At 40.4% G+C, this 22,256-nt stretch overlaps 2 protein-coding genes across 2 annotated transcripts in view; one reads left to right on the forward strand and one right to left on the reverse strand.

Annotated features, from left to right (window-relative positions):
* The first annotated feature begins 1,057 nt into the window (after positions 1-1,057).
* elovl8b (ELOVL fatty acid elongase 8b) lies at positions 1,058-5,669 on the forward strand. Its single transcript, XM_062424014.1, has 8 exons — positions 1,058-1,315; positions 1,401-1,458; positions 1,979-2,166; positions 2,343-2,423; positions 2,514-2,570; positions 2,676-2,790; positions 4,389-4,516; positions 4,612-5,669. The coding sequence occupies exons 2-8, from the start codon at positions 1,401-1,403 to the stop codon at positions 4,774-4,776; spliced, it is 792 nt and encodes a 263-aa protein (XP_062279998.1). The 5' UTR covers positions 1,058-1,315; the 3' UTR covers positions 4,777-5,669.
* A 556-nt stretch (positions 5,670-6,225) lies between these two features.
* The window catches only part of LOC133984789 (zinc finger protein GLIS1), a 72,628-nt gene continuing 56,597 nt past the window's right edge, over positions 6,226-22,256 (reverse strand). Inside the window, exons 7-11 of the mRNA XM_062424263.1 lie at positions 21,829-21,970; positions 15,495-15,675; positions 7,556-7,686; positions 6,582-6,737; positions 6,226-6,462 (exon numbers count right to left, since the gene is read on the reverse strand). Coding sequence (XP_062280247.1) covers positions 6,326-6,462; positions 6,582-6,737; positions 7,556-7,686; positions 15,495-15,675; positions 21,829-21,970 — 747 coding nt within the window. The 3' untranslated portion in view covers positions 6,226-6,325. The remainder of the gene's footprint in view (positions 6,463-6,581; positions 6,738-7,555; positions 7,687-15,494; positions 15,676-21,828; positions 21,971-22,256) is intronic.

A 22,256-nucleotide genomic window follows, 5' to 3' on the forward strand; every position in this document is an offset into this window, starting at 1 on the left:
GGGGGGAAAAAAGGAACAATTAGTATGTTGCTCCTATGATATTCTGTAGGGATTGTACTACATTTTTAACGACCTCATTGTAATAATCTTTTCTTTTTGCTTTAGCATACAACATAAGTATTGCAGTCTTTAAGTCATTTCATGTCAGCTTACTACATGTTTTAAAGACTCAATTAAAAAGGTTTGGGGGCAAAATAGAGAACAACTTTGGAGAACAGTGTCCAGATGCAAAAAACCCCCCACTGGTTTTCATACCTGCTGATGGCATGTGTCCTTCCATTCAAAACACATTTATTATCTACATTTTTATGTTTGAAGAACTGAACTGAATAATTTGATATTATGTACTTATACTTCGTATACTCTTATGCTAATATTACATTCTTTTTTAATAAAATATGACATTTTTATGACCGCTTATTTTTAAATTTTTTGTGATATGCTTGCTATGTTATTAATCTTCCAAGAAGAGAAGAGAATATTTTGGAACATATATCAGAAGAATTGATTGTACCTCATTTTACACAACTTTTATTCCATGCCTTGGATGAGACAAAATGATAATTTGCTGTTACTGAGCACAGCAGATGGTATTGTCTTAGGTGTATGTCTGCATATCACTTTACTTTTGTCTCCTGTACATGGATGCAAGTCATGGTCCTGAGGATTATCTTAGGTTCTCAACTAGCAATCTATATAAATATTATATACACATAATAATATCACATACACAAATGTCACATGCTCTATAACAGTATTTATAGTTTAAACTCATTTGAGGCAGCAGACTTTTAATAGAATTTTAAAGTCTTGGTGAGCAAATAGTTTTATATATAACTTTATTTTACTAGGTAACTTGTCTCCAGTTGGACAAAAGTATCATAAATTAAAAATACACCCAGTGCAATTTATACATATGCAGTGATACAAAACTGAGGCAACAAATAAACATGCAGGGGAAACAGCGCCCTCTAATGTGCTGAGTCAGTATCAGCTGAAGCGAGAGTTGACAAACAGGAAGTGATCCAACTCTGATTTTCTTCACTTGGATTCAAAGTTACTCAGCTGGAAGTCTAATTCCTCATTGTACCTCTGTGTTCTTAATGTAATGAGTTTTAGTTTAGCCTCCGGCTACTTGCAGCTGTGTTTCAGTCGCTCGTCATTCATTTCTCGCAGGGAGAGCAGCTGGATTTGGCTGCAGATGTGCTGAAAGTCGAACTTTGGTTGCTAAAAATTATTTGCCAAAGTTTGAGGTGTAGTGTAGTCCAAACGTTCTCCAGCTCCGTCACTGACTATAAAATCTGCATTTTGCAAGGTGAGCTTTAGTGAGTACATCTTGCCTATACGTTTTAATATAGTTTCTGCAAATATACAGTTATTAACATTATTTATGACTCCAGATGGCTTCTGCATGGGAAAGCGTGCTGTCTCTGCACCAGAAGATAGTGGAGAATGGAGGTATGATTATAAATTCTCTTACGTATCCAGTTAACTTTATAATCAACACACTTTACTGTTAAAGTTGCTTTATTTTAGCTTTGTCGAAACTAATGTCTGTTGTTGTGGGGGAAAAACTCCAAGTCTGTCAAAACAAACGTGTGTGTGTGTGCTGAGTGTGTGAGAGTATTGACCTGCAGATGTGCTCCTCTGCTCCTCTTCACAATGACTGCTTTGTGGCTTAGCCTGATAGTATATGTCACATGGTTTGCAACCGCGCCACTTTTGAGATTATTTGATCTTGTTACAGTCATTTTTGTAGTGGACGGATGGGATTTGAAGGAGCTGGGGGACCCAAACTGATGCTTATGCTTTCTGACTCTGATTATTTTGTTTACATTCACAAAATTGGATGCATGACAGGCCATCTAGGCTGAACTGGAAGAAGACAAACTGTAAAAACATGACATTTTCTGTGCAGGCTGAACAAAAATTCCTTAAAAAAAGTCTAAATCTAACTTGGGGCTCTTTCATGTTCCAGACAAGAGGACTGACCCGTGGCTGCTGATCTACTCGCCCATCCCTGTGGCACTCATCTTCCTGGTTTACCTCTGTGTGGTCTGGGCCGGCCCTCGTCTGATGAAAGACAGGGAACCCGTTGACCTCAAAGTTGTTCTCATTGTTTACAACTTCGCCATGGTCGGCCTGTCTGCCTATATGTTCCATGAGGTGTGTGTGTGTGTGTGTGTGTGTGTGTGTGTGTGTGTGTGTATGTGTATGTGCTGCTTTTGAGTGCAGTAATGATGAAAGTACTCAGTTTTCCAGCTCCTGTCTTGTTATCTGTTCCTATTTAATGATGGTAGAGTTAATGAACAGGGTGTCATTCTTTTTTTTATACTTATCAGTTCCTGGTCACTTCATGGCTCTCAAACTACAGCTACCTCTGTCAGTCTGTAGACTACAGCACCAGCCCACTGGCAGTGAGGGTAAGCAAGTTTCTCACTTGTTACATTTAGCCACTCAGTAACATAGTACAATTTTCATTTCTGCATCCTGCCATTGTTTCCTCCCCCTAGATGGCCAGAGTCTGCTGGTGGTTTTTCTTCTCCAAAGTCATAGAGCTCAGCGACACGGTACACATTTTGTTAAAAAATCATCAGCATTAGTGAAAGCCAGACGTGCAAGAATGAAGAATTGAAACTTTTAACATTCTCCACTGCTTCACTTTCCATGAACAGCTCTTTTTCATCTTGAGGAAGAAGAACAGCCAGCTGACTTTCCTTCATGTCTACCACCATGGCACCATGATCTTCAACTGGTGGGCAGGTGTCAAGTATGTGGCTGGAGGCCAGTGTAAGTCAACTATTGTGATGTACTATATGTGCCATACTTTCAGTGATTATCGATGGGTACGGTCAGATAAAGTGCCACAATGCTCCATTGTTGTCCAAAAATGGTGTACTGGGTTACACGTTCCGTCATTATCATGACTATGGGTATTGTAGTTTATTTTCAGTCACTCCTGCATTCACCGTCTGCTAAATATTCACTTGGCTAGAGCACCAAATGTGTACAGGAGTAGGTTGTAGGATCTGCCACTAGGTAGCGTATGCCTACAGCTTAGTGAAGATAAAATTGGGAAGGAGCGCAGGACACAGTGACACAAGAAGACTACAGAAAATGTTTCCAGGAATTTGAGATCGCATTTCAAGGAGAGTAATTTGAAGAGGATTAGAAAGGTACTGAAAGATTTATAATGATAGCTTTTTGGGCTCGTTGTTTTTCTTTTTCTTTTTCTTTTATAAAATTCTGGGAATTTGAACTATTTTTAAAGATTCATGTCTTCTGTAAAGACAAATGGGCTTGGTGCTGAGTGCAGTAGACAGGGCAGGAAAGTTTGAAACCACTGAGAGACAGACTGACACAAAGTTGGTTTTGGTCTTTTTACATGTTTGCTACCAGCAAGAGAACTAGAATAATGCCAGTGTTATTCTTCAATTATTACTTCAATTATGTGTCTACTCCTGTGAAAACACCCCTAAGCTAGACACTGAACTTGAGCTTGATGAATAAGGATTTTTGAAGGACGCTGCAGAGAATCAGTGATTTACGCTGGTATTTATTCACCTTTAATTTGACTGTTTTTATAGCAATCATGACAGGCATCCAGTTTTGCCCGGAGGAGCTTAGGACAAAGTGAGGTAGATTTTCTTCAAGGTTGTGTGTGCACTTTAAGTATGATTATTTAATTGTGTGCCAAAACTTAGTGTAGAAAAACAACCCAACAGAACGCCTGCTAATTGAAATAAAACAGAAAAAAACTAAAAGAAACTAACAACAACAGAGTTGTAAAAGTTCAGTTCAGCTCAGTTCAGATCTTTATTGTCCCTCAAGGGGAAATTTGATTTGCAGTAGAGGACAAAAACACAAAAACAACATACAAGAGGACACAGGATATTATTCACAACAGTCACAGCAAACAACCCCATTCCCTCAAAAAAACGGTATCTGTTCGTCAAAAGTATCAAACCAAAGTAGACAAAATATGCCAAAACTAAAGCGGGGAACAGGAAACATTTCATTCCAGGAACAAGAAGTCCTCCAATATCTCAGAAACTCATAACAACATACTCTCTGATCTAATGTTTAGATGTATATTGTTATAAAAGTATATTACATTGTCCAATGCAACTGAAAAGCCAAACAAAAAGTCTCAGAAACTGCAGTGTCTTTTTGTGTCAGTCTACTGTGTGTCTGCTGCCTCACTCTGTTAGAGATTCATTTTTAAAACATATTATTTAAGGTTGAAATGTCTATCAGTTATGACAATCTATTCTCAATCTATTTTCTCAGTTTTTTAGCTGTATTGAATTTTAATACTCAAAACAAGGTACTCTTTTATTTCCACCATGACTTTTTTAACATCCGTTGATTTGTACCACATCACACAGCCTTTTTCATCGGCCTGGTCAACACTTTCGTCCACATTGTGATGTATTCTTACTACTGCCTGGCTGCGTTCGGCCCTCACATGCAGAAGTACCTTTGGTGGAAGCGGTACCTCACCTCTCTGCAGCTGGTGAGTTCCTCTTGCTCCATATGAGACTAGCTGTACACACTCTGTGTTTGTCAAGTAACATACACCAACGTGAACTTTCTTTTCGGCCTCTCCAGATGCAGTTCATGATGTTTCTTCTGCACACGGGCTACAACCTGTTCACGGACTGCGACTTCCCCGACTCCATGAACATAGTGGTGTTTGGTTACTGCGTCACTCTTATCATCCTTTTCAGTAACTTCTATTATCAGAGCTACCTCACCAAGAAGAAGCAGAAATAAAACGTGGAGATGATTTTTATGCGCACAACCACACCAAGGCTTTGAGAGGCACTGACATGACATTGAGACAGGAGTGTTGTGTCAGCTGGAGGGATTTTGTTTCCTGTGTATGCAGTACTTACCTGGGTCCATTGGAGGGCACAACATGCCCACAGTCTGCATGTTTTTCTCATGGTGCTCATCATCACCTGTCAGATAAGCTTTACAGTCAAATTTGTTTACCGTTATATAAATATGTTATAGACATATCAATGTTTATTTCCGGCATTTTTTTGTATTCGTCATATAGGTCAAACAAACAGTCATTCAATTATTTATTTCTTGAAATGACAAACAAATTATTGTTGTAAACAAACTGTACATTTTATACATATAATAATATTATAATAATAACAATAAAGTAGGTTGGTTTCTCTGCATTATTGCAGAATTTATGAGCCCAAACCCTCCTCCAGAGATAAATCCAAAAGCAAAAAAAACCCAACAAAAAACACTTAACAAAATACAGAAATGCAAACAAATTTTTTCCACTGTTAAAACAACACAGCAAAATGATATATTCGTCTCTACACTTCAGTCTGAAATAGATTGAAAGATGTAGATTGGAGAGAGAGAAAAAAAACATGAGGATGGAGAGGACGTTTCATTTGAAGTCCATTCAGAAGTTTTTTAGCATTTAACATTTATATATTAAAGCTGAAAAACTACGTGTGTAAACTTGGTCTGATTGTACTGTACGTGTGCAAGTCTTAGCACCAATGTAATGAAGTCAATCATTGTACATGATTTGGAGTTGGCCAACAAAAGTGATTCTGAATCTGAGAAAGAAAGCCTGTGGATATTTTCAAAGATCGTCATTCTTCAGCTCCCTCGTCACTAAAAATAAGGCTGGACCAAAAAAAAAAAGACAACTTCATTATAATCTCCTTGAATCATGTTGTTCCTTCATTAAAAGTGACAAGTTTGCACAACATATCTGAAGATAATTATTAACAGAATAGGAAAGCAGAAATACATCCATTTCTCTGTATCCAATTATGTTTATTTTGCAAGACTTTCCTCTGATCTCTGACCTTTTGTCTTGTGAGTTACTTGATAAAATCTTTTTTTTTTTTTTAAATTCACATAATACAAGGGAAAAAATGGTGATGATTCGTTGCAAAGACATATCTTCAAAACTTTGTAATAAGGGGATTGGGATCCACTGTTCTTACCTACTTGGAGTATTAGATGGACGTAATTAGCATCTTGACCAATCAGTGTCGGGTAATTAAGTCGTCAATCACATTGTTGTATGTTAAACTGACTTAAAAAAATTGTTTATATCTGTTTCAGCTTTATGGCTCTCATCCAACCTGGCGCCTAAATTGATTAGATTGAACTATAAAATTATTTCAATACAGTATGTGACCCATATCTTATGGAGAAAAACAGAGAAACGGGAACAAGAGAAGAGGTGATCCATGTGTGTGCAAATGCATCTGGAAGGAGTTGGACTGCAGAGGAGTAGAGTAGGTGTGGTGAAGTGCGCCCTGCTCCAGTCTTGCTCTTATGTCTCTGTGTAGACGGAGGAGATGTGGCTCAGGCTGCGTTCAAAGCTGCCCACCTGGAAGAAAATGCTCTCCTCTGGGCTTGAAGAGAACTGGCATCCTGCTCCACTTTGCAGCTCCTGGGTCAAGCTGAAGCCTGGAATAGACAGGATGCAGTGCAGCATGTTCAAATATTTTGTCAAAATCCCTCAGTTGAGTTTTGACATTCTGGCATATAGATCCTAGGTAAAAGCATTATGGGATGAATGGCCTCACCTGCAGAGCCAGTGTTGCTAGTAGACATGTGGAAGCCATTGTGCTGATGGGAAGCGTAGGCGTGTGAATCTCCTGGGACGTGGACACCACCGACCGTCTGCTCCATCCTGTAGGAGTCTCCGAAATGGAAGCAGCTCTGAAAGCTGCCTTGGTATTCTAGGAAACGAGAGAGGATGTACAGGAGTGGGGAGGAGAAAGAAAGGAGAAAAATAGAAGCCAGACCTGATCGACTGCCACCAATCTCTATGGGTGATTGTTTCCAAGGTCAGTAAGCGTCCGCTCCATCCAGATGAAACTTAATGTGGATCTCAAATTATGACAATGCTATATTTTTGTTTGCGCTAACTCGTCTCAGTTTGTACTCAGAATCGACCGCAGGAGTCACGATAATGGGAAGGCAGCCTTTCCTGGAGCAGTTTTACGCAACTCCCTGACCACAGCATGGTTACAGAGACGTCCATGTGTAGTCTTTACAGGGAAAACAGTGTTTAAAGCATTAGGAAAAGGCTCGAGAGTGACAGCTGAGCCTGCCGTGTTTGGGCGCTGAGAAACAGCTGAATACATGAGCCAGCGTTTTGTTGGCTAATTCAGCGCAGGGGAAAGGCTTCCGGCATGTGGTTTTTCCCACTCTGTCTCTACGACTCTAATCTCTCTCTGTCCTAAAAATGCTCTGACAGAGCCACAGGGCAGTATCACTGCTCTAAGAGACAACTTCCTTTCTTTGAGTCCTTTCATGTGGGTTTGGTAGTACAGTGAGGGTTTCAATAGCGATATAGGGATGTTCAGAATTGTATTTGCATGCAAGTATTTTCAAGTTAATTCGTAATTTACGTAACACGTAATTTAATCACCTGCCACAGGAAAAAAATCAGGATATTTAATTGACATGCCAATAAAAAAATTCAAATGAAAGCCAAAGTTACTGAAAAGTAAGTTTTGCTGCATTCAGCCTGATGTCTTTAGGTCGGTCTTACCGTCGTTGGCAGGCTGATGGTGGTGATAGTGAGAGTAGGGCTTGTGGTGAGGATGGATATGCTGTTTCTCCAGTGGAGGAGGGGTCCCTGTACCCTGTTTCATCCCAGGAGACAGGAGGGGACCCGACACTCTGGAGGAGACACAGAGAGGAGGGATGAAACATACATTGAAAAGCTCTCAATCCATCATTCATTCCTTTCGAGACAATCTCAATAATTTCTCAATAAAATGCTTCATGTATTATGACATCCCAATCAAAGCCGGGGCTACATGCTGGCCTGCCAACCACATGATCCGACAAACCCAGTGGAGCAGTTAGTGATCCTTAGCACACAGAAGAAGAAACAGTCCAGGCGTGTGGAAACTTGGGCTCCCCACACGTAATCTTCCTCCTACCACATATTATGATCTTAAGTCAACAAACAGCAGAGTGTGCATTCAAGTGAAACATACACACACACACACACACACACACACACCGCCCACCACTGCAGTAACCCCATGCTTTGTGGCCTGGAGAGAAAAAAAGCACAATAGTGTTTACATTCACGACTTTTGAGTGAAGAAATATTAAGATGACATATTTGTGACTTTGTGGACTCTTAACAGCCTGGAGAACAACTGAGGTTTCAACATCAGCTTATTTCTGTGGATATTGATTATTTAAATAAAGGTTTGTCATTTTATACAGTGGTCACAAATCACATTTAGGAACATAATCTCCAACTTGCTTTCTCTGTGTCAGCCCAGTCAAATATTTAAACGGAGCGCACTCCCTAGTTTTATCCACTCTCAGCGTCTAAGAGTCACACTGTGCGCTGGGGAAACTGCAATCTGGAGATCGAACGAGTCAAAGCAAATGGTGAAATATTAATGTCATACCCGCTGATTGTAATTCCACCATTTAGCATCACAGTTAAGCTGCTCGACCATGAAAAACCCAGAGAAAGAAATGAATGCTCTACACAGCACGATTCAGTGAGCTTTTGCAGAAGCTTTCAGCAGCATGTGAGACAAAGTCTACATAACATCATATTGTTTAACATGAAAAGTATGCTGTTATCATGATGATTATTACTTTTTTTATTTATTTATTTTTTTAAATTATTTTAGTTATTACTGTAAAGTATTTACAACAAGGGACTACAGAATCTGGGAAAATAACGCATTTAAATGGGCACACCACTTCAAAGTTATAATTGTATCATCACATTAACATTTTTAGAACATAAAGTACTTCTCAGTCATAGAAGGCATACTGGGTGCAACATGGCACAAGTCTGAATTGTATGTTGTCAAGGTAAATAAATAGTTATTTGCTTATTAAAAATGTCAAACTAGTGCTTTAATGTAAAGGGCTACATCAGCACCTATATGCAATGAGATATTGAATATTAAATGCAAATCTTTAATAAAATCACTCAGTAAACCAGTATGCAGCAGGTCTGGTATTTATTAAAACACTTAAATGTTAAATGTGAAAGTTAACAAGAAACCCAACATGGTCAAAAATTGAATGTTGTACATTTGACATTAACTTAATGAAACAGCAATCTGGTCCAAATTCAGACTGATAGCCAACAGGCCTGCCTTTAAAGAAGGGAGCTGGCCAGTCAGCTCCCCAAATATTCAACAGCTACTTAGTACCCTTTCATGACTGCATATCAGGAATGCCAACACATAAACTGCTGCTGTGTTACTATGTGCCGCTGTGCTGCTGAAGCATATGGTTTGCACTAAGCGCTATACGAATGTGATGACAGAGTGTTGCTGGAGGCGGCCGAGCCCTTAGATGACTGCTCATTGCTGGCCTGGCTGGAGCCTACTATATGACCTACTGCTCCATGCATGAGGGACGTCCCACCCAGCACTCAGTAGCTGGCAGTACCTTTGTGCAGGGCATTTGGCAGAAGGACTGATGAAGGGAGATGGTAAATTGGTTTTCCTGCCAATGCTGAATTTATTTTACATTTGAGTTAGTAGTGGGATACAGCTTCAGACTCCCAGTGTTTCTGCCTTTACCAATAGAGATCATCATAAAACTGTATGAAAATATGCTTTGGGGTGATCTTTTTATTGCCACAATAAGAGAAGTCGTGTTTTTGCTCCTGTATGTCCTTATTTCTGTTTGCCCATCTCATAAATTTACAAATTAATCTCAGGGAATTTGGTGGACGGTTTGGTGGACTGGCCCTGGGCCAAAGAACATATTATTTGATCTAAACCTAGGATTTCATCATTCTAATAACCAGTGGTACCTAAGTACATTTATTCAAATATTTTACGTTTATTCAAATAGTTGCTTATTTTCTGTCAGTTGATCAATCACATGTTGCAAGTAAATATTCTACAGTCATAGTTACTGGTTACATTGCAGATAAAAGATAAATAATCAGATTATAAGATATGATAAATTACTATAGAATAAACTATCCAGAAGTTAGAAATTAGCTCCACCAGCTACAGTAATACAATGCTGTTTGTAATTAATCAGTATATTAATACAATGATATAACAGTAATGGGCCATTCTGCTGCCAAAGAAACACTTGTACTTCTGATCATTCTGCTACTAATGCATTTATGCTTTTATCAAAGTAGAAAAATGAATGCAGGACTTGTAATAGGGTATTTTATAGTGTGTTATAGTGTGTTGCTATTTTTATTTTGTAAAAAATCTTAAAAGTTTCTCCACCACTAGTTTTGAAACAAAGAGATGGACTTTACAATCCCAAATTTGGCAGGATTAGCAAATCAATACAACTTGAAATTTAGGTAACTTTAAGTACAGCTCTGAAAACAGACAACAGGCTGAAGAACTGTTTAACACTGGATGTTTTCATTCAAGCGCGTTCTACTTGTCAAAATGTTAATCTGGGTATCCAATTCAAGTGCACACTGTACGTGGACTGCACTTAACCTTCATGTCCATCTCTACAAAATTGAGGAAGCTTGTGCGGCACCTTGTGTTAGTCCACTAAGGAGAAGCTAGCTGTTAGCCAGCGTGGCTAATGCACGGGTTGGCACAGACCCAGTGCGTGGCCATGTGTTCCTGCAGAGAGCACCATTCCCTCAGGAGCTGCTGTCAGCACAAACTCAGGAAACAGTTATACTGTTCATATTTTTACAAGCTGCCTCTATGTGCAGCTAAAGTGAATCATAAGCTAATCATTGCCAGCTGCCCCCGGCCATGCTCTCACTAGTCTCTTGCTAGCAAGCTACTCAGGCTGAAGGTATGAGGGGAATCTTTCATATGCCACATTAATCTCTCCCCTGATATTCATCTTCACTGACCAGCCAGCATTACTATGCTTTTTCCACCCGGGCCACCCACTTCTGTCCCACTGCAGTGAGAGAGTTGACTGTTGACCTGTGATTCCTGAAGTTAGACTTGGAAGGGAATTTAAGGTGAGGCTATCAGATTGATAGATTTAATTTTATAAATACTGAGAAGAGTGAGGGCGGGGTTTGAGAGAGCGTAGAGACATCAGTGTACTCTTGCGTGCTGTCTTCTATTGTACATCGATGTGACTTATGTGACCTCTGCTGCAGTGTCCAAGGAAGATGTTGATGTGAGGATTTTTTAAAGGGAGGAGCTTTAACAGTTTATGAGAACTTTGCCTGTTGGTAATGGTGTAATGGGCGCAGTTCTGACTTCCACTTGAGTGGCTCCGTGCATTTCTCTATGAGTAATATGGCAGAGCTGATGTCATTGTGGGAATGAGGTTTGTTCAGCAATGAAGTTCCTGACTCTGGCCTCAGAAATGCTATGACAAGAAGATCAAAAGGGCATTTCAACTTAAAGCCACAAGCAAATCCGGACAAAATGACTTATACTCAGGTGCGCAGGCATCAACATCATCACTACTTTGAGTGCAACTGTTGCCCAGGAACATCACTGCTTCTTATATTAAGAAGAGGCTGCCCGTGCCGACTTGGCTCTTTTCATGAAGGCATGATGGGATGGAAAGAAACTCCAAGATTCATGAGCAGTTCTGCTCTGCTCCTCGTCCATCTTCCCTTCACCTGCAGCTAACTGTCCCACTAGGGAGCAGGGATCAGACCTTGTCCTCCACAGACCTGACGTTCTCCCACACCCTGTGCATGCCCTCTCATCTCCCCCCTTTGCAGCTGACCATTAAGCCTCTCTGATGGATGACGGGGGCTTCTTTGGCGCAGATCGGTGGGAACACTTCTGGTTCTGGTTAGCAAGCTAAAGCTGTTCTTGAGAGACAGACTGCAGCATCCTGGCTAAAGCTAAGCTAAACCTAAGCCAGCCCTGCAGGCCCCAGCCAGGACTCAGGATATTTTTGGGGCCCTGAAAGCTCTCCGTTAGTCCCAGAAAGATAACTGCCCCAAACACAAAAGGATCCATCCTTAATCGCCATCCTTCTGGGAGGAATTTGACAGTAAATCATCTGAATCTTTTCTTTGAGTTAACGGTTTGTGTAGACAGGTTAATTGAAGACTACACATTATTAACTGAAGACCACAAAATGAGTGATTGACCACATGCTGCCATGAGCGACTACCTCAAAAATGTTTTTGTTTTGCTTGTGAGATTGACACTCATTTTGTGGATCATTGGAGAATGATAATGGCTGGGAGACAGACAGTGTAGAGTTACGAGCCGTGAACGTCCCCCTTCAGAGTAGGAACTCTTAATGTAGCTCTGTGCTGTCTCTGCCTCCACTCTAATTCAATTAGCCTGTGTCAATCACTGCCAACGTATCAAACCACCTCAGACTAATATTTGCAGAGGGGCTCTAATATCAATACGCAGGAAAAGGCAGTAAACTCTCCCCTCTGCAATTATATAACCACATATGGCCGTAGCAGTGAATGACAACATTTACCACCCATCTCTCTGTGAGCGCAGGTCACCGTGGTCGAACAGCCATCTCTATGAGAGAGGCCCTACACACACACATTCACTCACTAACACACACATACGCTCGTGCCATGCCGATCGCCAAATGTATTTTAACTGGCATATTTTAATATTAGCTTCAGAAAAATGACACTTGTATTTACAAAGTAAAAAGAGTCTAAATGGCCCATTTGAGCCAGGGTAAACACATTTAGCTATGAGGTCAGAGGCTGCCACACTAGAGGCAGGTTAGTTTGATAATTTTGTCAAAATGTTTAATGTCCTGCTAAACCGTTTGGGAAAAACAAGTGCGGCGCTGATATTGACTTTGGCAGCAGCCTGTATACTCAAGGCTTTAAACATGTAAATCAAATGCTCCATCTTCAGGCAAATGTAAGTAGACGTTTCATGCCCGGCTAGTTGTAGCTCCTGCCCCAAGTCGCTTTTTAACTGCTCAACCCACCCTCCACCTATACTCGATGATGAACAGATAGAGCACTACAGTGTATGTGTGTGTGAACATTCAGGGGAGCTATTGGGTCAAACATCTTGATTTGATGAAATCTGTAAATTTGGTAATTGCTGCAATTTTTAATGCAGTGTTGTCATCACATCACAAGTATGAAGGAGCTTTGGGTGGGAAAGCAAATGTATACATGAAGAAGGGAGATTACTTATTTGGTCTAATAGGTACTTATGTTACATATGTACGCAGGGGGAAAAGGGGATTATCACTGCTAACTACACACACATATGCACATCAACACACACTTGTAGGCATGTAGGGATCCACATTTACCCACACAACATGTTCAGATGTTCTTCATCAAGCACCCAAAGGCTCAGACCCAAGTCTCACATCCAATATGTCACCCTGCCTGTGTAACCGCTGTTACAGCATCCCCTACTCAGGTCCTTTTCACTTTCCATTCCTCTCCTCGTGCTGGTAATTGTGCATGCCGCCGAGAAAGAGGCACAGAAACCACAAGGTAATTTTGACGGCGTTCTCCTCCTGCTTTTAAGCCTTGAAACAACACATCACCTTCCAGATGCTTCTAGGGCGACCTGACGTCTCTGAGCGGTGCTCGGACGTTTACATCCAGACGGTTTCACCGCTGCACTGTTTGTGCTGGAAGCCGATCGGTCTGCTGTGCCTCACACTCCAATCACATGTAATCATGTGTGTTTCCTGGATTACGATATGTAAACACCTCTCACTCACACACACTCCCACACACAGAGACACACACAAGCACAAAAGCATGTACGGCTCGAGTAAGAAAGCCATCAAATTTCATTCTGTCATATGCCGATGCTGTATATACACCCATAAACGTGTATATACACACACAGACACCCAAAGAGCGGACCACAGAGTTAAAAGAAAGTGTGTTTACGTAACACGATCACTTTTGTTACAGGGTTTATGACGCTTGATTTCATCCACTCTTTCTCAATGTTATTAAACTGTAAAAGACTGTTTTCCTTCTCTACCTCCCTGGTTTTCGGCACATTGTTTAGTACAGTACACACTGTGCCTCCTGACGACACTCGGGCTCTGGATCTCTGCTCTGCGGGCTCTCTGGGGAAATCATCGGCACTAATAGGAAACATGCTGTGCCTCATACACACACACATATACACACAGATGGGAAAACACATTTACATGAGAAGAGTTGTCCAACCCTGTTGAAGAGTCATTGAGCAAAAAAGTTGCAGGTTTTTTATGCCCTCAGGTGAAATGTTGGTATCTCTGGTAAGAGGCAGTTTTGTGAAAATGTGTTTCAGTGCAGTCTATGACTAATGAATGTATTCTTGTTACCGCAAGTTAATTTCTTAAATTCCTGTAAGTAATTAAATTTACAGTAAATTTATGACAGGACCGAACATAAATACATTTTTGTCTGTGCCAGCAATACTGGTACATTCATTAAATGTTACTAAAATTGCCCCCAGTTTTATTGCCTTCTCTTTATGTGTCCCCAGAAATAAAGATAGTCTCAGTTATGTGGAGGATGCATCATCTTTGAATTAGTATAATTTAACACAGCTCATTGTTTGCATTTGATATATGATTAATAAATAAATTAACTGTATATTACAGTACATGGTAGTATGTAGGTAATATGAATTGTTTGGATATATTTTATATTTGCAGGGAGAACCTGCTGATTCTTGTCCTTTAAGGATAAAAAACTCACAACTTAAGTTGTTTGTTTGTTAAATAAACACTAAGAGATGATCCCATCACACTGCTCTCTCTCATTACAGTGTGAATCATGTCCGGCCAAGCGGTTTGGTCATCGTGCCGGGGCTGTCATATCCAGTAGAGATGGGAGACCTTATGAACACTGATTCAAGCACCAGAAATAGAGCTGGTGATGTGTCACGCTGACCCTGTGGTGACCAGCACAACCCCTCTTCCCATGAGGGGCGTCTTAGGGGTTGTGGAGTTCGATTTGTTTCCAGTAAGATAGCCAAATGGGTTTGTCAGCAGGACTGAGAGGTTTAACCTAACATGATCTAAGTGGGTTCGCCCTGTGGTTCTGCGTGGGTTCAGGATGATAAATAGGTGAAGAACAATGGAAACACAGTGGGTCAAAATCAATGTGAGGATTATTGTATCATCAGTGTCATTAATACAGTAAGAAAGTCCAACTGACCTCTGTGTGTTTGTATAGTTATGAGGATACTTACGTTACAATTCGTCATATGTAATAATTTCTGTTTTGTTGTGACAGAGTGGGCGTATTTTTCGGTGAAGATGTTGCTCTAGTTTATCTTTATACCCCCAGGTTTTGAAACTCATATATCTGAGTTTACTCAAGAGGGCATTCAGAAGATGATTTGATAATGTGACAGCGCTGTGATAAAGCTTTGCATGACTGTTAGTAGCATTTTCTACTCATTCATCAGAAAATGTTCACAGTTACCAGATTAAATGTTTATATTAACCGCCCATCTGGCACATTTATTGTACTCACGCCCTTACCAGTGACCCAAAGCATCCCAGAGTGACACATCCTGACAGTTAAGTACATCCATAATATACATCTGTGGATGACTCACCCGTCTCTCGTGCCGTCCATGGTAGCCAGCGGAGACAGGTGATGGGGGCTGCTGAGGTCTCGGTCCAGACGGTGTTGCCGGGAGGGCAGGTCAGTCGCAGAAGCGGGGGCAGAGTTGGGGGTAGGGGAGAGGAGCTCCACTGAGGCGCTGTGATGGGGGGTGCTGGAGCCAGCGTACAGGCCTGAAAGACAAACAAAGCTAATTTAGTAAATGTGCCAAATAAAGTCGAGGCCCTGTACTCCATCTTTCCTTTGAGCAAATTAAAAGCCATTTCATGGCAACGGGATTTTGTTTTGACAACCTTCATCCAATCAGAGAGTTTTGTAAAATAAAATCTTCTGTGTTTGTGCTGTTTGTAATTTAGGGTACATTGTTTGTACTGCCACAGGGATTGGCCTTGGTTATCCTTTCAGCTGTTTGTTCTTATTACACAATAATAAACTAAAACATTACATGTGTTCGAAAAGTGACTTTGAACAGTAGGGCATTTAAAAGAAAGAATAAGGTTACTGGACAGTCTAGTTCTGTTCAAGCACTCTTAGCGCTGTCCTTCTTTCAGCGACTTTCTTGTTAATCCCATAGTTGGTTACACACCATTCAGATCACTATTTTAGCTTAGTGATAGTTTCCCCTCTGTCCTTCCCCTACTCTCTCTTGCTCAGTGTGTCATATGTTTAGCTATTCCTCTGCCTCCTTTAGTGATAATGGTACATGTGATAGTTTATTGCTGGAGGCAGGGCCACACACTATGGAAACTAATGGTTAGTCAGCCCCCAGTAGTCAGTGTGGCCCAAACCAGTATAGCTCCTAGTGTAGCTCCTACTCTCCCCCAGCAGCCCCCAAGTAGCTGGGAAGCCATAGTTGCTGGGCGAATGTCCGAAGGAAGCATAGCCCAAAGCAGAAGCCCACAGTTCAGCATCAACCAGTTCATGTTTCTAAAATGTTCACCCCACTCAGTGACACACACGCTGAGAAACCAACTCTTTTTATGGGCAGCTCTATCTTGAGAAACATCAAGTGAGTGGCATCAATGACCACTGTCAAATATATTGCTGGGGCCAGTGCAGGTGACGTAGAATCCCATTTAAAACTGCTGGCTAAGGATAAGAGTAAATAGAATTAAATTATTAATTACATTGGCGGTAACAACTCCAATTGAAAGTCACTAAAAATAACGTTGACAATGTCAGACTCTGTAGAGGTCAATGATGATATCCTTAGCACTGCATTTCTGTCATTATTAAACACAATTGGCTTGTCCCAGAATGTAAATAAACCTACTCACTATCCTAACTACACCCTTTGATATGGCATCCAAACTGAACATTTAATAGCCTTTCCACAGAATCCTATTTTGCTGGCCCATTACTACATACATGCTATACAACAAAGTACTCTTATGCTGAGTTCTGAGTGCTGCAGGGTCACTGTGAATGACACTCAACTCCATCGCCCCTTCAAAAACAAGATAATAAAATAAATGAGGTTAGCTACATGGTAGAACTCCCAAACCTGCAAATAAAGCAAACATTGTGAAAACATGAAAGAATATGGCGTTCCACCAAACTGGAAGAATCAATAAACAAAGGAAAATAAAAACAGTCCTCGGTTTCTTTTCAGCACTTTGGCCAGGCTGACAAAGAGTCATAACTCCATTGATTCATGTATTCCTGTAACTCTCAATAGTAAGCTTGAGCTTCTTTAATGATAAAATTGTACCTATTAGAAACAAAATTCATCACCTCCTGCCATCAACAGACACCAATTTATCCTGTAACACAAGAACCTTAGAAACAGCTGTGAAACCTAATATATCTATACTGTTTTTCTCCAATCGACCTTACTGAACTAACTTCAACAATTTCCACATGCAAACCATCAACCTGTTTCTTAGACCTCATCCCGACAAGGTTGCTTAAAGAAGTCTTTCCCTCAGTTAGTTATTCAACAGAAATGAATAATTTATCTTTATTAACAGGCTATGTACTACAGTCCTTTAAAGTAACTGTAATTATACCTCTTCTTAAAAATCCTCTTGATTCAAGCTTTTCAGTCAACTGCTGCATTTGACAACACTGACACCTTCATATCCTATTACAGACACTGGAACATTTATTTGGTATTAAAGAAACTGCATTAAGCTGTCTTATTTATTAGATCAATTTCAGTTTGTACAGTTACAATGAGTCCTCATGTGCACGCAAAAGTTAAAAACAGAGTTCCACAAGGATCTGTGCTTGGACCAATACTATTCACCTTATGCTGCCTCTCTATATTATTCAGAAATACACCATACATTTTCATTGTTATGCAGATGATGCCCCTTTATATGTATCAATGAAACCAGATGAAACCAATCAGTTAACTAAACTCCAAGCATACCTTAAGGACACAAAGACCTGGATGACGCGCAATTTTCTAATTGCGAAAGTTACTGTGTTTGGACCTAAGCACCTCAGAAACACATTATCTAATGATATAACTACTCTGCATTACCCTGGAGGCAAGGGTAATGCCATCCAAGGAATCTGATCTTTGATCAGGAAATGTCCTTTAATTCCAACGTAAAACAAATGTCAAGAATTGCCTTTTTTCACATATGTAACATTGCAAAAATCAGGAACACCCTGTCCCAAAAAGATGCGAAGAGTAGTTTGTTATTTATAGCCTGGATTATTGCACTTCCTTGTTATCAGGCTGCAACAACAAGTCTCTAAAGACTCTCCATCTGGTTCAGAATGCAGCTGCACATGTGCTGATAAAAAACTAGAGAAAGAGATCATATTTGTCCCATATTAGCCTCTATTAGCACTGGCTCACTGTAAAATCCAGAATATAATTTAAAATCCTTTTCTTCCCCTACAAAGCCCTTCTTAGTCAGGCACCATCATATCTTAACAAGCTCATAGTATCGTACCCCACTAAAACAGTGCACTCCCAGAACTTGCAGTTCCTCAAGTCTCCAAAAGTAGTATGGGAGACAGGGTCTTCAGTTATCAGCCTCCTCTCCTTTGGAACTATCTTCCAGTTTGGATCTGGGAGGCAGACACTTTTCTACATTTAAGAATAGGCTTAAAACTTTCTTTTTTGATAAAGCTTACAGTTAGGGCCGGCCCAGGCTTGCTGTGGACTTGAATTGACATTGGGTGACATGCAGGCAGGTATAATTAGGTGTAGTAGTGGTACCGCATACATGATGTACTACTGCATGTTGACATGTTATCATACTTCCAACGATATGTGTGTATAACAGCATTAGTGTTTTTGATGGGAAACTAAACCTATTTACTTGAGATAATACAGTTACAGTTCATAAAGGCAAGGACATATAAATACAATTTTTTTTCCCAAGTTCCAACCCACTACTGAAAATGTGCACCACAAGTGAATGGTATAATTTCCTTGATTCAGTGTTGTAAAGTGTTTGTCTTTCACTTTTTGATCATTGTGTTCTTCTACATGACATTTGATTTACATTTTGTTGATTCAGTGGTCTGTGTGTGTGTGTGTGTGTGTGTGTGTGTGTGTGTGTGTGTGTGTGTGTGTGTGTGTGTGTGTGTGTGTGTGTGTGTGTGTGTGTGTGCGTGCGTGTGTATGTGTTTGTGGGGGGGTTGGGGAGGTTGGGGGGGGGGGCATGTTGACAATGTTTTGTGCTGTTTCAACACTGATTCATTTTTCCTTTTCAGAATGCATGCAAACTACGGCTGCAACTAATGATTATTGTCATTACTGATTATTTCTATTTATCCATTCCTTTAAATTTGTACTAAAAAATTCTTGCTCAACCAACACTCCAAAACTCAAAGGTATTTATTTTGCAATCATGTAAAACAGAGCTACACTTGGAAATATCACTCTACAGTTCTGCTGTAATACATCTGACCTTCCCAATAGTTCTACTGACTGTATCAAACAAACGTGATATAATTTGTTAACTAATTAGAATACACCTACAAGGATCTCTTTTTTATATTAATTTCTTTATTGAGGATTCCTACAAGGATCTCTAAGCTTTAGAGGTGCTTGTAAATGTATTCTGTTACCTTTGTGCGGAGCTAGTATCGTTTTTTCCCCCTGTTTCCATTTTTTGCGCTAAGCCAACCTAACTGGCTGCTGGCTTTAGCTTTATATTTACTGTGCTGACATGAGAACAGTATTAATCTTCTCATCTAACTGTCAGACAGAAAATGAATTATCATATTTAACAAAATGTCAAAGTATTCCTTTAAGAAAGTAACATTTTGGTCTCCAAACATCACATCTACTCTCCGTATCTTTTTCTTCGTTTATCTTCTGATTTATTTCCCAGCATCCACAAGGAAAGCAGCGTGCTGACTGTCTGGGGCCGTTACCAGCAACGAGAGGAGAAGAAGACAGGGGGAGATGAAAGGAAGAGAAAAGATTGGTGCTCCTGGTTTTGCCTTTTTCAGGCCCAGCTGTTCTCAAGTGGAAGCATGCCGAGGCCTGATCGGACAGCACTCTGAAATGGTTACAAGCTTGATTCATTACCCCCAAATCATCAATCACAGACCTTAAATGTTTTCCCCTTTAGCCCCAACATCTGCTACCAGACTGGCAAAACAGTCGACAAATAATGGCTGTGATTGCCTCAATTTCATCGCTAGTTCCTTGCAGTTGAAGAGTGAGAGGATATGAGGGCGCACTTTTAAGAGTTAGTGGAGGATTATGTTCTATGGATGTTGTGGATTGGCCCTGAAAGGCTTATAGTTGAGTTCAGGAAGAAAGCTCTGTGTGAGAAGTAGATGGAGAGGCATATCAGCCACTCAGCATAACAGCAGGAACATGTAAACCTCTGCACTAAAAAGATGATGAGTCCTTCCTCTGGTTAATCGGGGAACACACTAATTACACTCTATAAAACAGAGAGGGGCTTCTCGTAAGTCTTGCTTTAGCCATGTGAATAAGAGCAGACATCTAACTGGTGAACAGGAAAACAAGTTGAGCTCTGACTGGAAGCATTACTCATTTTCTGCTCCACAAGTGTTAATGATGAGATGGCTGCCCTCTTTGCTCCACCTTTAACATGCATCTTAATGGCCCTGGAACAAAGTGAAACTCATGTAAATTTAGATCTGAATGCCAACCTGCAACATCTTTGCTGGCCTTGAATAACACCGCATCCTTGAATGCTTTGGCATCAGCTTGCGAGCGAGATCCTCCGGGCTTTCAAACATTTAAAACAAGAGAGCAAGCTCAGAAACAGAGGGTGGCCGAGGGTAGAAAGCCAAGACCCAAAGGCCCGGTTCGACATTCAAAGACAAGTTGAGCGTTCACAGTCATCAACGGTGCACTGAGTTCCAGCAACAATAACTGAGAGCGACGGGAAGCCTGGAAGAGGTACAGGCAGAAAACAAGGACAGATGTGTCCATAAACTAAGAAAGCTGCGGGGCATCTCTCTTGTCTTCAAGATTGTTATAGTCTATTTATCTCTCTCTTGTTCCCAATCCAAAACGGTGTTGACTCTTGGTGATGGTCAAATTCATCAATTAGAGAAATGGAAGTTTAAAGGCCATATGTGATGAATAAAAGTTTCCGTTTGTGGTGGTTGTTAATGGTTTATGCAGTCTTCGACAGACTAACATGATATGGCTATGGAATAAAAACCAAACAAACAAAAGAGAGAGGTTGTAACACTTCCTGCTAAACTTAAGTAACCGACAATACAGTACCAACTTTTCAGTCCAAGGACTAAAATGTTAATATAACATGTATATAAACAATAAAAGATTACTTATAGTAGATTTATTTGTTTATGTTTGACCAAAGGCGCCGTAAGTATGATTCTTACTGTCTGGAAGCACAAAATGATCAGAATACATCTGCAGGAATGTTGACATGGTTGTTGATTACCACAATGACTCGGTGATTGCTTTGCCAGGTGTTGGGATTTTTGGCGGTCAGGCTTCATTTGCTGGCCTTTTCTCCTGTTTTGGAACAAATACTCCCTGGCCGTTGATATTTTGAAACGCAGCCAGTCTCTTGCACTCACATTTTGAATTGCTCAACCACAGAGGACGGTGCTACTACCGGTGTCATGTGGCATTTTGTATTTAAGCCAAAGCAAATGATAAAGTGGTAAAATATATTTCTACTAAATTCATGTTGTAATTAGAATTATATTTAAGATTTTTTTGTAAAAAACCCCCCACAAAACAAGTAGCAAACAAACAAGTAGCAAACAGAAGGTGGTGTAAAAAAGATTAAGAGACTTCATTTGTTGCTGGCAGGGGTATTAGATTACATAATGCCTTCATAAGGGAAAGAGGTTACATTATCAGGGTTTTGGATGACAGAGCAGCATCCTGTGTGCACCTGTGAAGATGTCTTGGCCCAGTCCTGGAGAACGTCCATCTTTGCCGTTGTAGAGGTGCTGTGTGGGGGCGGAGCTCTGGAGGTGCTGCATGGACAGACAGTCACTCAAGACGTCCGGCTCCAGGTGAGGGCATGGCCGAAGCTGTCAATCACAAACATAGGATTAAACATCATAATGTTTACAAGAAAGTTATTAGTAGGAGCTCCATCTGGTTTGCAAGATTACACAACCTACAGTAAGAACAAAAACAGCCTCAAGTTTTGCCTATTTGTACATTGGACTCTATGGGTGTGTTTTTTTATGTTTTTCCTTTTTGCAATAATGTGATTGTAATGTTAATTTGAAACAGTAACTCAGCAAATGAGAATACATTATCAGTCAGGGAGAACCAGAGGAAAGATCATACACTCACTTTTGAGTCATGTGT

Source organism: Scomber scombrus, chromosome 8 (genome assembly GCF_963691925.1).
Source record: "Scomber scombrus chromosome 8, fScoSco1.1, whole genome shotgun sequence".
Classification (NCBI taxonomy): Eukaryota; Metazoa; Chordata; class Actinopteri; order Scombriformes; family Scombridae; genus Scomber; species Scomber scombrus.

Coding starts and splice junctions, on each gene's coding strand:
- elovl8b (XM_062424014.1), top strand. CDS start 1,401: ATGGCTTCTGCATGGGAAAGCGTGCTGTCTCTGCACCAGAAGATAGTG. Junction 1,459..1,978: donor GAAGATAGTGGAGAATGGAG/GTATGATTATAA, acceptor TTCATGTTCCAG/ACAAGAGGACTGACCCGTGG. Junction 2,424..2,513: donor CCAGCCCACTGGCAGTGAGG/GTAAGCAAGTTT, acceptor TCCTCCCCCTAG/ATGGCCAGAGTCTGCTGGTG.